This window comes from Hippocampus comes, unplaced genomic scaffold (assembly GCF_001891065.2).
Source record: "Hippocampus comes isolate QL1 unplaced genomic scaffold, H_comes_QL1_v1.1 scaffold67, whole genome shotgun sequence".
Classification (NCBI taxonomy): Eukaryota; Metazoa; Chordata; class Actinopteri; order Syngnathiformes; family Syngnathidae; genus Hippocampus; species Hippocampus comes.
The window spans coordinates 292188-307127 of record NW_017805221.1 but is presented as its reverse complement, the minus strand read 5'-3'; the positions used below and the strand labels follow the sequence as shown (position 1 = coordinate 307127).

At 48.2% G+C, this 14940-nt stretch overlaps 4 protein-coding genes across 7 annotated transcripts in view; 3 read left to right on the top strand and 1 right to left on the bottom strand.

Annotated features, from left to right (window-relative positions):
• myom3 (myomesin 3) overlaps positions 1 to 11340 on the top strand; it is a 39695-nt gene extending 28355 nt beyond the window's left edge. For 2 of the 3 annotated variants that reach the window (XM_019869047.1, XM_019869046.1), the window contains exons 26-37: positions 839 to 983; positions 1792 to 1851; positions 1973 to 2040; positions 2601 to 2711; positions 2786 to 2873; positions 3126 to 3164; positions 3272 to 3377; positions 4033 to 4196; positions 4272 to 4308; positions 4385 to 4407; positions 4616 to 4671; positions 4747 to 6272. In XM_019869047.1, coding sequence (XP_019724606.1) covers positions 839 to 983; positions 1792 to 1851; positions 1973 to 2040; positions 2601 to 2711; positions 2786 to 2873; positions 3126 to 3164; positions 3272 to 3377; positions 4033 to 4196; positions 4272 to 4308; positions 4385 to 4407; positions 4616 to 4671; positions 4747 to 5019 — 1170 coding nt within the window. In that variant the 3' untranslated portion in view covers positions 5020 to 6272. Of the gene's footprint in view, positions 1 to 838; positions 984 to 1791; positions 1852 to 1972; positions 2041 to 2600; positions 2712 to 2785; positions 2874 to 3125; positions 3165 to 3271; positions 3378 to 4032; positions 4197 to 4271; positions 4309 to 4384; positions 4408 to 4615; positions 4672 to 4746; positions 6273 to 11328 lie in introns of those variants that run through there. The other variant, XR_002168171.1, reaches the window with a different exon arrangement.
• Positions 6745 to 7902, top strand: fabp10a (fatty acid binding protein 10a, liver basic). Its single transcript, XM_019869053.1, has 4 exons — positions 6745 to 6894; positions 6993 to 7165; positions 7627 to 7716; positions 7807 to 7902. Exons 1-4 carry the CDS (start codon positions 6828 to 6830, stop codon positions 7855 to 7857), a joined length of 381 nt encoding a protein of 126 aa, XP_019724612.1. The 5' UTR covers positions 6745 to 6827; the 3' UTR covers positions 7858 to 7902.
• Positions 7995 to 12326, top strand: srsf10a (serine and arginine rich splicing factor 10a). The gene is made up of 6 exons (XM_019869048.1): positions 7995 to 8219; positions 9342 to 9446; positions 10125 to 10228; positions 10590 to 10752; positions 10855 to 10905; positions 11363 to 12326. The coding sequence occupies exons 1-6, from the start codon at positions 8155 to 8157 to the stop codon at positions 11637 to 11639; spliced, it is 765 nt and encodes a 254-aa protein (XP_019724607.1). The 5' UTR covers positions 7995 to 8154; the 3' UTR covers positions 11640 to 12326.
• Positions 12327 to 12723: 397 nt separating this feature from the next.
• pnrc2 (proline-rich nuclear receptor coactivator 2) overlaps positions 12724 to 14940 on the bottom strand; it is a 4680-nt gene continuing 2463 nt past the window's right edge. Inside the window, exon 4 of one of the 2 annotated variants that reach the window (XM_019869052.1) lies at positions 12724 to 14939. In XM_019869052.1, coding sequence (XP_019724611.1) covers positions 14637 to 14939 — 303 coding nt within the window. In that variant the 3' untranslated portion in view covers positions 12724 to 14636. The other variant, XM_019869051.1, reaches the window with a different exon arrangement.

Genomic DNA, 14940 nt, shown 5'->3' with positions numbered 1-14940 from the left:
CAGCAAAGGACGGGCCGCGCATGTCCATTTTTCAGCCTGTCTGGGCACACTTGGACTGAACTCGGACGATCCTTCAATCCAGTGGCCTAGAAAGTGCTGTCCACGTCCATTTTTCAAAACCGCCGCGCATCTTCTATCTAGCCTGGAGTTTCGTGCGCGGTGAGCGCGTTACTAGGCAACGATGATGCAAAGCGGGGGCTGGGCTGCCTGCGTGCAGGAAGACAGACAGAGGATTTGGCACAGAGCGGAGGAAAAGGCACCGGACGAATCCGTATTTTACTGGAACTTACTGCTAACCCATTTCTCTTCCACTTGACCCAGATCCCGTCAATATTTGGCGGAGGTTTCAAAAAAAAAAAGGCATCCTTGAGTTTCCCAACGAAACGCAGCAGAACAATTTAGGAGGCGGGCCCTAAACACGATCATCGGCGGCGGAGGAAAACGTAAATGCAACGTGTTGTCACCGTTCACTGGCTTACTTGCATCACCTCTCTCGTCGGCAGCAGCTGCCACTCAGGCGGCGCCGGTGTCTCATTTCCATTAGCTCCATTATCTGCCCGCCATCCCCCGAGTTCCATCTGAGGAGCGCTGATTACACGCCGTTTCGAAATGATCACAGCTGAGGTTTGCGAATCCAAAAGGCCATTTAGCTGATGAGCGCCCTCGGGCTCGCCGTCCATCAGCGCCGCGCCATCGTACGCTCCACGTCAGGAACATAAAAGCCCAAATGATGTTTTTGCCATTTGTGTCCCGCGTGAGTTGCCAAATATGTCCGAATGCGCGCGGGTGAGTGGCTTTCACATTCCCACCGGGTCTCGTCTCGCCCGCGCCGCCGCAGGGTCGCAGGATCAACTTTGACAAGGCCGGCGGTCTCGTGGAGGTGCTGATAGATCGCATGACCCACGAGGACGAAGGCACGTACACGGCCCAGCTGCGCGATGGACGTGCCAGGAACCAGTTCACCTTGGTCTTGGTGGATCACGGTGAGTCACCGCCCAGATCGAGTCCACGGATTCAAGCGCTTACGATCACGGATTCAAGCGCTTACGATCACGCATCAGTCCTCCTGACGCCCAAAGCGCCATTTGAATCCGGAGATGTGAGCCACTTTGGCGCTGCCCTGTTGCCAGGACAGCATATTTCTTCAAATCAAATCAAGTCTGCATTTTAGAAGTTCGATTAAAAAAAACAACAATTTCAAAGTGTTACATGATTCCATTGTGTACAAATGATGACAGCTATAAACAAAGGCCTTTTTGCGTTGTTCTTACAATATATTGAAAAAAAAAAAAGATTCACATTTCGATTGTAGTCAAAAATGTCTCCATAAATGCATGACCAATGTGTTACGTGTAAGCAAATGCGTTATTTTCTTTTTTTCCCGCCCCCACGCTTTTTCGTCATGGTAATCCAAAAATATCGTTCGTATGTCTGATGATAAGTCAAAACCCGACCCCAAGAAACATCACATATCTCCAAAAGGGCGACTGTCGAATAAACACGAACAAAGCAAAAAGCCCAAACTGCTCACCTGAGGAACGAGCTGAGCCACAGGTGTCCCAACTCGGGGCCCGGGGGCCAGATCTGTCCCGCCACCTCATTTCATGTGGCCCTCGAAAGCAAATGGAGCATGTCAGCTTCCATGATGTTCTTTTGACGTCTTCATATGGTCGTAACGGCCCCGAAATGAAAGGTCTTCCCCACGTTGACGAGTTCCTCTCCTCTTTGAGCCAAGCGAGTTGGACTGCCTGGGCTCGCCTAACGCCCTCTGCGTCTTTTACCCCCACGCAGAATTCCGCGAGCTGCTCGCCCTGGCCAACGCTAAGCGACGCGACTGCGAGAGAAAGAGCGGTGAGATGTCCGCGCGTGCCTCTCTGCAAACACGTCGCCGCCGCCTCATTCTGAGAACCGATGGGCGGCGCCGGTGACCTTTAGGCGGCGTCATGGTTTGCTTCTCCCCGTCTTGCCGTAGGACCGTACTTCGAGGAGCTCTTGTCGTGGGACGTTAACGAGGATTGCCAAGTGACCATAAAGTGCAAGGTACTCAATTGCGCCAATGACCGCAACGCCGCTGTTTTCGCCTGCTGTTGTCCGACGGTCATTCGCGCAAGCGATAAAAGAGGCGCTCTCATCAAATAGATTCGCCCGGCGGCAACCCAAAGGACTCATTTGTCAAATTTGTACTTGTGGGTTTGCCATCAAAGGCTCATCATCCCAAACAATATGCTGGAGTCTTCAATTATGTTCGTCATAAATCGAGCGGGGTCTTCGGAGGACTTCATGAAAACTGAAAGGAAAAAATGTTGCCCACCAAAATCTAAAAATAAATATTTTCAAACTTAAGAAAGGGGCAAAAAAATAGATTCTGTGTTGTGCTCTTTGTTTTGTGTTTATTCTCTATTTTTGCATTTTAAATCCCTACACGTGATTGTAAATACACCCGTGTCAGATCAAGTTGACACGTTGCAAAATCGAGAAGAATTGTGTTTTATAATGGCAAAAATGAGTATGAAACAAATTTGTGTGTGTTTGATTTTAACTCTCCAAAAATCCTTTGCATCCGCTGCGTACGACTGTATGACACGTCGTGACTTCCGCAGGTGACCAACGCAAGCAAAGACACAACCCTCAAGTGGTCCAAGGACGGAGTGGCGCTGCCGCAGGCTGATTACGACCCCCCGTCTGGGGTCGGCGCGCTCACCATCCCGCAGGTCATCCAACGCTCATCGATACGTGTGTCCCTCGTGAACGGCTAATTACCGGAGATGCGTCTGTGTCCCCTCAGATTGAAAAACAGCAGGCGGGCTCATACAAAGCGGTGGTGTCGGATGCCAGAGGAGAGGACGTCAGCACCTTGGCGTTGCAGCATGAAGGTGATGAAAGTCAAGTCGTTTTTTTTTTTTTTTTTCCGACACGGCGAGGCGGTCGACAAGCGTGCATTTTTGCACACTCTGCATAGTCTGACCGACCGGCATAGAAATAAAAAGAATTCTGAGGTTAAAAATGGCGCTCGTGAAGAATGAGCAGCGGGCATGCGCGTCGATGGGCCAGCAGGCTCACGATTGGCGCTTTTGGCCGTAAATGTCACACAGCGCCGATGAGTGAGACGTGGCGTTTCTTCACAGAGTACGACAAGCTTCTCCAGCAGCTGAGCAAACAATGCGGTGAGCGAGTCGCACACCGGAGGCCCGACCCCGCAAGTGTTGACGTGACAACGACATCTCTCTCGATCCCTCCGTCCCGCTCTGCCTCCGTCCGTCCGTCTCTGCAGGATTGTCAGCGGGTCCGCTGAGGGTTCAGAGCACGGCAGAAGGTTTCAGGCTCTACTGCTGCCTCACGTATTACATCAGCGCCCTGAAGACCAGCTGGGACTTCAAGTAAGGCCGAGCAGTTGCCCGCCTCACGCATCAGCTTCATGCAGGACTTTGTTCAGACGCGCCCGTTCGATTCTTGGACGACTAAACTGTCCAAAGGCGGCAAGGGGAGCCTGAACTGGAGCGTACCCCGACCTCTCACCCAAATTCCTCGTACATGGACACTGGCAGTGATTTGTGTCAACTGCAGCCAAATGACAGTCTCAAAAGAGAAGGGCGCTGCCAACAAACTTAATCTTGAATCCATTTTTTTTTTCACTTTTATTCCATAAGCGTATCCCGTCATTATTCGTGTTTGCATTCAGCAACCTCCGATTTTGCTTTGAAGGAAAAGAGCCATTTCGATGACCTCGGTGTTTTGGCTGAACCAGAGAGCCCAAACAAAAATCTTTTCAGCATCGCGGTGCCTCGGACAAAGAGAAATGTGGGTGGGAACGTCATCGTCAAGTTTGAAACTGAGCCTGCAGCACCACCTGCTGGCAAGACATTGAACACACGGTGCCCTCTGCCACAAAAAGCAGCCCGCCGGACGAGGGGACTCGCTTGATATGGCGACCGGTCTGGGGTGTGCCCTCCTTTGGGCAAAAAGCCCCCACGCGGCCCCGTCATGAGCAGGCGACGTCGACAATGGCCGTGCGGATGTTTGCTTGTCTCGCAGGGGGAAACGGATGGAACCCCAGTCCAGGATCAGGATGGGCAACAACGAGCGCATGGTTTGGATGGACATCTTCAACCCTACGGAGAACGACAAAGGCAAATACACCCTGGAGATGTTTGACGGCGGCGAGACGCATTGCCGTCACTTGGACCTGTCCGGACAAGGTGGGGGGCATGCCACAAATCCGCAGCGCCTTTGAGATGGCCTCGTTGTAAAGAGATTCCATGTTTCATTTGCAGCTTTTGCAGATGCCTTGCTGGAGCAGCAGAGGCTGAAGTAAGCTGTCTCTTCTTTAGTTTCAACGCCCTCCGCATGATTGCTCGCTGATGCCGCGTCGTTTTCTTCTGTCCAGGCAAGAGGCCGTCATTGAGAAAAGTGAGTGACAAAACTTACAAGAAACGACAAGGGCGGCTGACTGAGTTTGTTTCAACTGCTCGGTTCTTGCATCACTGACGTGGTTGTTTACCTGACATGTTTTAGCGGAAACATGTCAGGTAAATAGTAATCTACAAAAAAACCTCTCTGTGAATCAATTCAAAGCCAGAAAAAGAATGAACCTTATTCAGTTATGAGTTTGTTTCAGATCGGGCCAAAGTGACAAAAGGTCTGCCGGATGTGGTGGCCATCATGGAGGGCAAGGTAGCAACTCGCCTTCCCACAGCAGTTGGGCGATTTTGTCCCTTTCCAAATTCCACAACGTTCTCCCGCCGGCAGTCTCTGTGCCTGACGTGCTTCATCGAGGGCGACCCCACCCCGGACGTCTTCTGGCTGCGTAACGAGCGCGAGATCGCCGGCGAAGACCAGTTCTTCATCACCAGGGAGCGCGGCTGCAGCACCATCACCATCAACGACGTGCGCACCGAAAACTCGGGCAAATATACCGTGCTGGTGCGCAACCGCTGCGGCTCCGAGTCGGTGGAGGTGACGGTGAGCGTGTACAAGCGCGGCGAGGCGCCGCCGGCCGACGCCGTGGAGATGGGTTTGTAAAGGCGGCCTGCGCCGCTCCCCATGGGCAACGCCTTTGCTTGCCGCCCCCGGGCTCCATTATGTTTGGTGCAGTATAGCCCCCAAGTGCACGTGGTGTGCCATGATGGATTAGTCTTGTTTTGTTTTTGTTTTTTTTCCCCAACGGAAAGATTCCCATGCAAGTGATACGAGAGCATTGCGCGCTTAAGCTACTTCCTGGTTCACGGAGGCTGATGATTGATGGGCGGTCCACCTAAAATCCTAGTTCGGTATGTCCCGTCGTTTTAAGGCCACGGTTTCGGTCCGCATTGGGTACAGGGAGGGAACAAAATGCACAAGCCAAAGGAGCCAGTTTGTACTCTCAAAGTGCAAACACAAACAGTCCACGGGGTCGTTCACCTCACCGGTGGGCCTCCGGAGTCACGTGAGGAGGTTCAACAGCACCGCAAAGAGAGGAAAGGTTGCAGACGTGACCGAGGCCAAGCCCAAATCGTGCGTTTCCGCAACGAGCGGCCTTTATTTACTCAACTGCAGAAGTGGGAGAGGCCTGCTGAGTGCTAGGATGCATTTTTTAAAATCATTCACCAATGCATCCATCTGTGTTTTTTTTTTTCTTTTCAGAACTTCGTTTGGCTTGCATCAAATCTTACTGACTGGAGCCTATTTCAGCTCACTTTTGGCCAAGAGGCGTTGTTTGCCCTCGGCTGCTTGCCAGTCTCCACATGATGTGTCTTGGTAGGTTCTGCTGTTTTTGTGAGCATGAGCACATGGGCTCAGCAGTTGGAAGTCCCGCACATGTCGAGAACATCCATCAACTGATAGAATTGATGGTGACACTTATCGTTTGCTTATTCAAAGCGGTTTTGCTTCGATTCCAGTAATATTAAAGAATATGACATGAAAATGGCTAACCGGAACAAAAAGGTCATAGAGGTGGATGACACCAAGTTGGAGCGCAACCGCACGGTGCAGTCTCCTGGAATGCACATAGCTGGGAAAACCATGGCCGCCGCACAGATCGTCATCTATACGAGACTGTTCACGGGCCTCAGTAGGTGCTCAGGTTTTCGTTAGCGCAGTGGAACAAAAGTGTCGATGAGCTGAGATCGTGTTTATGGTAAACGGGAAGTGTTTCTTTCTTTGTGCAAAGCGATGTCCAGACAGATGGCATACGTACGGATTGGTTCGGAAAGAAAATGCTTTTGCGTGTGGACGAGGGTGCATTGCCTGTTGTGTGTGCCTTGTGCTTCTCATTAAATCAAAGTTTCATATCATCAAATGTACGCACCTTCTGTTCTTAAGTCGATGTACAGATTCAACTCTTGTGCTCAACAGCAGAGAAGTACAGACAGAAATGTACTTGAGTCCAAAAGTGCATGACAAAAATGGCATTTTTACTGTCAATTATATGTGCTCATACTCGTTTTGGTAACTTGGGGAAGAAAGAAAAAGCTGCACTTTTTTTTTTAAAGCAATGATCCACATTTGCCGACTGAACGAGTAGAAAACACATCACTTGGTTTTCAGATGCGGGGAGCAAAACTAAAAAGACATCAGAAAAATACAGACACCTGACATATCTCTCCGAGAACAGTAACCAAGTATTTGTACGTGGTTACTTCTCACTGCTTCGTGCTTCATGAATCAGAACCTCTTGATCCCAAAAGTAGCAAGTGAACTCGGGGTTGTTCAACTAACGTCCGATGCGGTTACTAATTAAACGCCACGCCAGGGGAGTATAAAAGCGAGCATGCTGGAGCAGACTCTCCCCCACACGGTTGAGCTTCACAACCCACCTCAAAGCCCGTCTCAGCCTCCTTTTGGTCAACATGGACTTCAACGGCACGTGGCAGGTTTACGCCCAGGAGAACTACGAGGCCTTTCTCAAGGCCATGGGTGAGCCAAAAGAACTTGGGGCGGTGGGGCGGTCCTGTCTTGATACAACAATGAATAAGACGTGGGCTGCTTGTTGCTGCTGCTCTTTTGCTCACCAGAACTCCCCGATGATGTCATCAAGATGGCCAAGGACATCAAGCCGGTGACGGAGATCACGCAGAAGGGCAGCGACTTCGTGGTGACCTCCAAGACCCCCGGGAAGACCGTGACCAATTCCTTTACTATCGGCAAGGAGGCTGACATCACCACCATGGACGGCAAGAAGCTCAAGGTGAAGCGCTTCTGACAAAAAGCCATGTGTTTTACAGAATTATAGATTTTTTTTTGGGGGGGGGGGCGGTTGTTTATGCAATGAACCATAGCTGGATTCCGTCTGCAGTACTGCAAAGGCATGGAACGTATTTGGGGAAGCGTTAGGGGGCATTTTGTAAGCAAATCAACTGGAAATGTGCTCATTTATAGATGTCACCATCCTATTTTCATTTGTATGGATTACTTTCTTGAACAGATGAATTGGAAGAAAGAAAAATGATCAATAGGTGTCAGTTCATCTCGGTTTACATGTTCAAAGGAAGTAGGAACAAGTACAAAACTTAACCTAGTCATGTATTTTTCAGTGGTGTGCAACTGTATTTTACATATGGAGTAGTTTCCGCATATTTTGTAACTAAAAACAACAGATGGTATCTATATCTGACATGCAGTATATACTCCTTTATGTGACGCCCCCAGTGCGTTGTCAACTTGGAGGGCGGCAAGCTGGTCTGCAACACCGGCAAGTTCTGCCACATCCAAGAGATCAAAGGAGGCGAAATGATCGAAGTATCCTGAACTCATCACTCGCAACACGTAGTTAGATGTGTCGTGTTGTAAATCTCCATCGTTATATTTTTCTATTTTCTCTCGTTTCAGACCTTGAACATGGGCTCCGTAACTCTCGTCAGGAAGAGCAAGAAAATGTGAAAAATTGGAAGGCGAATTTTGAAATAAATGTCTATTTAAAACGAACACAGGGTCCTTCATTGATTTCATCTTCGGTTTTTTAAATTTACGAACCCTGAACGCATCACACTTGACCGCGGAGATTTCGCACTGAACATGCGCACAAACTGCGCCGAAGAGGACGGGCATGCGCATTGTGGTCACACCATACCTTCCGAGCCTTTATTATTAGAGCCGACGGTCGGGCTTCGCCTGAACGGGGACTGTTTAAAACAAACATACATACCCCTGCGGCTAGTTAGCAACTCGCCGTCACAAATGGCGAGGTATCTGCGACCCCCAAACTCCTCTCTCTTTGTCCGGAATATCTCAGAGGAGTCCAGGTAAGTCCGCACAGCTAACCCTATGCTAGTTACCTACAGCCCAACCTCTCCAAAAAAAAAAAAAAAAAGGCTCACCGACGTCGTTGCTGAACGTTGACAGCCTGAGCCTAGTAATGTGCTTGTCGTTCCGAACAAATGTCGGCTGCTTTGCTGACGAATTGGTGGTTCGAGGAGAGAAAAGATACGCCATTGTTCTATTTAGAAGGAAATTTAGTAACGTCCGTAACACGAACAACGATTTGCTATTCTAGCTTTGCAGTGGAGCTGAAACATTTAAAATAGGTAACGTTACACTAGAAAACTGCCAATAACACCCAAAAGCAAGCAAAAAAAAAAAAAAAATTGAACGCCGTCACCAGGCAAAAAATACTAACGGTGGCCGATGGAGATGTTGGGGAAGTTGAGCATCCGGGTGCCGTGTGACGTATTCTTTCAAACTCAGTCGCCGCCATTTTGATTAAACTGGAATGTCACCCTCAGCGTTTGTGTACCGGTAGTTTTTTAGACGTTTATTGATTGAACACATATGTTTATTTATTACGATTTTCAAAACTACAAATGTAAGCCATTTAAACAAATTTAGAACTTAACTGCGTAATTATGTACATACTATAAAAGTGGAAAGCTACTTTAAAGCCACTCAAATAACCTCCATAATGTACTAAATCATGTTTCATATTATTGATTGTAATCTGCACAAAATGCATGCTTATTTCTACGTTAACACTTAAGCGGTTGATTCCCTAAATATTGTGTACATCTTTTGCTTTTTTATTTTTGTCTAACTAGACCAAAAGCTATGTAATAGTTGCACGTTTCATTATTAGGTGATGATATGTAATCAAAATGTTCAAGATAGATGGGTTATTATAATAACCTCCATACTGGCTGCCTATTTGTTTTTACACTGTATACATGTGAGATTTTTTGTTTCGTATTTCATGTTTTTCTTAATTTGAAGTTTTTATCCGAACAATGAACCAAAATAACTTCCACTGTGTACAGTCAGACCGCTTGTGCTCGTTCACACAGTGGGCGCTATCTCGGTTGGACTCATGTTAAAAAAAAAAGAAAAGATAAAAGATAAAAATGTGTTCATTTCATTATTTCACGACACTTTAGGCCAGAAGATTTGCGACGTGAGTTTGGTCGTTACGGGCCTATTGTAGACGTCTACATTCCACTTGACTTCTATACGCGGCGGCCAAGAGGATTTGCTTACATTCAATATCCTTTCTTTTTCTCCTCCTTTATGTGTCCCATTTGTAACTGCTATCTCTTCTGTTGTTACCTCAGAATGGTAAAGATACAGTTCTGGAGAGCCCGCCCTCCCCCACTACCGCTACACACAGAAAAGTTACCAGGTAGAGTAGCCAAAGCCAAAGATCAAGCGCTTTAAAAAAAAAAAAAAAAAAAACCTCACACAGCAAAAGCATCAAGATGCAAAGAGGGGCGCGTGCAAGAGAGAGAGAGCGGCCATTTTGTCTGCCAAAGGGAGCGCCTCCATTTTATGGGCCAAAGCGAGGAAAAGCGGGCGAAGTGTTTATTGGGCAAAGACAAGCGCTACTCCTGCCAAGGCAATAAAGAGCAAGCTCAAGTTCAAAGTTAAAAGGTAAAGAAGACAAGATTTTTTTTTTCTTTTTCTCTTTATGTATCCTCTTCAAATCTGATCACTATTTATTTATCTGTCTTGTCCACACAGTCGTCAATCGCGAGACTCTTCAAGGTCTTGCGTTGTGCTCGATTATATTCATGGTGTGCCAGCACTGATTTCCAAGTGAATGTGTACAAATGAAAACTTGGTGCGGGTCTGCGTGCTTGGAAAGACTAGTCCATTTGTCGGCTAGTCTGTGCGTGCGTCTGCTGTCTTGTGTCCGAAAATCAAAACCTTAACCGCCTTGGCACGTTTGAAGATGTTCGAGATGCCGAAGACGCCCTCCACAACCTGGACCACAAGTGGGTGTGCGGGCGCCAGATTGAGATCCAGTTTGCCCAGGGTGACCGCAAGAGTAAGAACCCTTTTGGGTTTTTTTGATATACATGTAAAGATAAAAATATTCAGAGGAACTTCTGAAGTCCCATAAAAGTCAGGGTTTTGTTAGAATGTGCCTCTACTAAATTGACAGAAAAGTTTGGAGGATAGTTCAGCGGGCTTCAGAGTAGCATGCGTGTTGCTTTTACGTTGGATTTTGGCAGTCGTGTAAATCCATCCATCCGTGATCTGAACCCCTTTACCATCACGAGGGTCTCGGGCGCATTGAACCGCTGCACTTTTGCTAGCTCGCCATCAAGTTGGAGTCCGCGCTGTACTTGACGGGCTCCGTTGTGCCACTTCAATGTTGTTAATCCTGTTCCGTTGTCCCTCGAAAGCTCCCAACCAGATGAAGTCCAAGGAGCGCCATTCCCCCCGCAGTTTCTCGCGCTACGACGACGAAGACCGCCGCCGCCGATCCCGCAGTCGTAGCTATGAGCGCCGCCGTTCGCGCAGCCCCTCGTACGACCGGCGGCCGCGGAGGTCGTACAGCCCCAGAGAGTAGGTCCTTCACGCTCTTCTGCTGGAGTGGATGACACACATTCAAACCGGTTGCTCTTCATTTCGCCCCCAATGACGGTTGTTTCTCCTTTCCTGCTCCAGCTCGCGCTCCTACGGCCGACACAGACGCAGCAGAAGCCGCGAAAATGATGGGTACGTTCTTTGATCGGACGAAACAACGCATCGATTGCGTTTGTGCATCAGGAGTTCCTTGCTGGAAACATGACATTGTTCTTTAATGTGGTCTCGATCTGAATTTACCTATTGTGCTCAAATCAAAATATAGAAACCCTGTTAATCATGACATCACACCCACCCAGTGTGTTTAACAGTAAAGGTTATCAGTTTTAGCATGGCACAATTGCTCGAGGGAAGTTTGAACTTGAAGGTGCGTCCCTCAAAAAAAAAAAGAAAGACAATTGGATCTCCATATATGGTGGGCGCGACACAAGCACATTTGAAAGATAAACGATTCAAAGTGATACGATTAGGTTTGAGAGGTCAGGAGCATGAGGTTTTAAAAGCTGGGCTGGCTCAAAATGAGGCCGAAGCCATCAAGTGGGCTATGCTGAGCAGTCCCAATGCGAGAGTCCTGTGTCTTTTTAATCAGGCGCAGAAGCGGCCAGCACGAGCGCCACAAGACCCAGCGCGAGGCCGGCTCCAGGAACCGCTCGGCGTCTCGCTCGCCCTCCCGCTCCAGGCCCAAGGGCCGAAAGAGCCGATCTCGGACGCACAGCCCCGCCGCCCAGGAAGAGGAATTCCACCTGGCTCCCGGTTCTCACAAGCGCTCATTTGGCCGCTCCCCGTCGCGCTCCCTGTCCCGCTCCATGTCCCGCTCGCGATCACGTTCCCGCTCCTGGGCAGAGTACAAGTCCGGGGGGCGCTGAGCAGCGGTTCACTTGAACACTACTTTACCCTCTTTAGGAACACATTTTGTTCATCTGCATTTTTTGTCGAGTGGCGTATGTTTTGATGAGGTCTTACACTTTTCCAAGTAGATTACCAGAACACCATGCGTTGGATCCATAGGCTGACCCAGGACCGACACTGGACTTTTCCATGTCCAAATCATTTTGTGGGCAAAAGACCCCAAAGTCATTTCGATTTCGGCAAATCTCACCAGGGCCGTTTTGCCCGTTGTTTTGTTGGCCATCACTGGCAGTTCTATTAGTTGATAGCAGTTAAGTCAACATAGCAAAGCGTCTGGTTGCTCAATACAACAAGAGTGCACGATGCTCAATCCCAGCAGTACCGTTAAAACACCACCAGGGCGGCAGTATCACCTGATCTCTTCCTGTCGAGTATTGGGACCAGGACGTTCCTTCTTGAACGTCACATAAATGTGACTTAAAATTTGCCAGGAAAGGCAAGTTTGAGCCGCATAACATGCTCACATTTTTTTAGACTTGAAAAGAAGTAACATCATTTTTGGGTTCTCCTGCATTGTTCCTCACGACAACATTGAGGCAACTGCTTCGAGCGCAGGCGTCAAACTCAAGGCCGTATCCAGCCCGCCACAATGTTTTCTGTGGCCCGCGAAAGCAAATCCCGTGTGTGAACTTGCGTGATCCTTTCTAAAATCTGCACCGAAATGTCATATTGTCATGTGTAATAAATAACGTTGAGATTTTGCAATAATTTTGTTACGCTGTTTACACTCACTCGAACTATTACAGTTGACTGATTCCAATAGTAGGAATCCATTTTTTTTAAGTGTCCAAGTAATAATACGATGTGACGATCAAAACGCTTATTCGTTTAACTGTGGTAACGGTCCTCCGAGGAAAGACCCAACTCCAAAGTGGCTTGTGACAAACGTGAGCTGAGGGCCACTTGTTTGTACAGTGGCTGGACTTACCTGTGGTTGTTCAAGAAAAGAGTTGGCCTCTCTCCCGCTGAGACAACAGACATACAATGAAATCAAGGCAGTCAAATGGTTTGGGGGGGAAGGGGAGGGGACTTTATTTTTATTTGTCAAATTTAACTCATCAAATCAAGAGGGTTTTTTTTTTCTCGGATTCTTCAAGCCAATTGTTACCAATTTTAAACGGCATTTTCGTCTTTCCACATACAATGACATAATCGCTTGGGACAAATTCAAATCCAATTAATGACAAGACGACTTCTAATTTAGCATGGGGAGACTGCAACGCGTGACTTAACTGGATAACCATAGTAATCGATTGTTAAAAAAAAAATCAGTTGGCGGAAGAACAGCTGAGAGTTGTGGTTGCTTCTGAAAAAAAAATAGGACAAGATTCAAATTGTTTTTCGAAAGGGGCTTGAACACAGTTCCAAATTGATCCAGGTGAATGTCATGCATGAGCAAATCTCCCCAGTTCCAATGATCAACTCTTCTCTTTCACCCTACACTGCATCGTACAAAATTTTTTAAACAAAACGTGTGCAAGATCTCTGGAAAGACTTCAGTGCAGGGCTCCCTCGTACTGGTAAATGCATGGTTTTCTTTTTTTCTTAACAAAAATATTCTTCAGCATCGGCAAAGTTGAGACGGCATATGCGCCTCGTACATTCAGTGTTATCATGAGTACTAAAAATACTTTTCATCCGCAAGCCTCCTCCAAACCCTTGGCTTGCAACTGTATAATATGCTACAAGAATTTTATACATGTTGTCATGAGTCGTATTTACATGGCTCCTGAAAGACATGATCAACAAATGAGGTTTTGTCGTCTCTAGTCTGGCTATGAAGCAGATTCAGTTCTGCACGGGGGAAAGCAACAACAAATCAAAAAAAAAAAAAAAAAAAAAACAGCTCACGAAGAGAAAGAAAAACAAGATAGTCAATTGCGCGTCTGATTCAACAACATCGCACGCAGCCTGTAACGATGACATATCTGGAGCAAGTGCAGTGCAAAATGGGCTCATTAACTCATGATGGAACGTAAACAACGCACACCGCTCACGTAACGTCACGAAATGGCGCCGCGGTCTTCTCTCTTCCAATGCCAAACGGTGCCGCAGACAGGACCCAATAAATGGGTCCTCTTCCGCGTGCCTTAGCGGCACAAGTGGGCCTTGCAAGATGAGACCGAGTCGGGGGAACATCGGGGTGGGGAAGGGGTAACAGCTTTGGTTGACGCACGGCACAGCCAAAGCACAACAAAACCAGTTGGACACCCGACAAATGCAAACGCCGCGATTTGTCCGCCATTTTGCCCTTCACGAGGGACATTGACACTGTCACACTAACTGAACGTCTGTCCCGTCTAACATTTGATTCAAGTGGGCGCCGCCCCCTTTGGGATGCCCCCTCCAAAAAAGGAGGACACCAACAAGAGCAACAGAGGAAAAACTTTGTCTTTGAGAGGCAGCGTGAACATGAGTGCCAGCCAGGCCTTACAGCAGCCGCCTTCTGTAGTGCATGTGCGCACAGCGCGATTTAAAAAAAATTAAAATAAGGAAGGATACACAGGAGTCGACTGCCTAAGGCCTGCGTGCCACGATATCAACTTTCCATCAAACGGCATTAACAACAATGTACACATGATTTCCAGCAGAATCGCAGTCGAGTGTCCCACTGTTTGAAAGCGAGAACACTGGAGCGGCTCTCGTTCTGAAATGTGCTACATAAAAAAAGGGAGATTGGACCGCGTGCCGGCAACTCGTTATTGAGTATCAAAATGAAAAATGGCTGTATATGTCCACAGAGGTGGACAGGAATTAACATGGAAAAATAAGTGCACACAATCTGCTTTGATAGCCAAAATAAAAAGAACAAAAACCGCAAAAAAAAAAGGGGGGGGGGTCCACTTAGTCGTCGCCAGCAAGGCAAGAGAGTTGTAATATGTGATTTGGTTGTTTTTTTTTTTGTAAAAAAAAAAAAAAGCTCTTTAAAAAGTGTACTACAGCCATTTGCCCCGTCAGGCCGGCACCTTTAAGAGGCTCTTGAGCTGGAAGGTCATCATCTCCCTGCTCTCGCCGGCACTCATTGGGAAGGCCACCCAGTGGCTCGGCGGCTTGGGGAGCACGCTGGGCGAGGGCGGCTCGCTGAACTTGGGCCCGGCATAGCCGGGGCTGCCCCGGGCGATCAGCAGCGTGTTGAGGTGGGACACTGCTCCCTCCCAGTCATGCTGGTAAGCGGCGGCCAGGCGGGCGATGGAAGCGGCCGCCTCGGCCTGCCGTGCCTCCGGGGAGCATTGGTACACCAGGTCGCCCTTGTCGTTG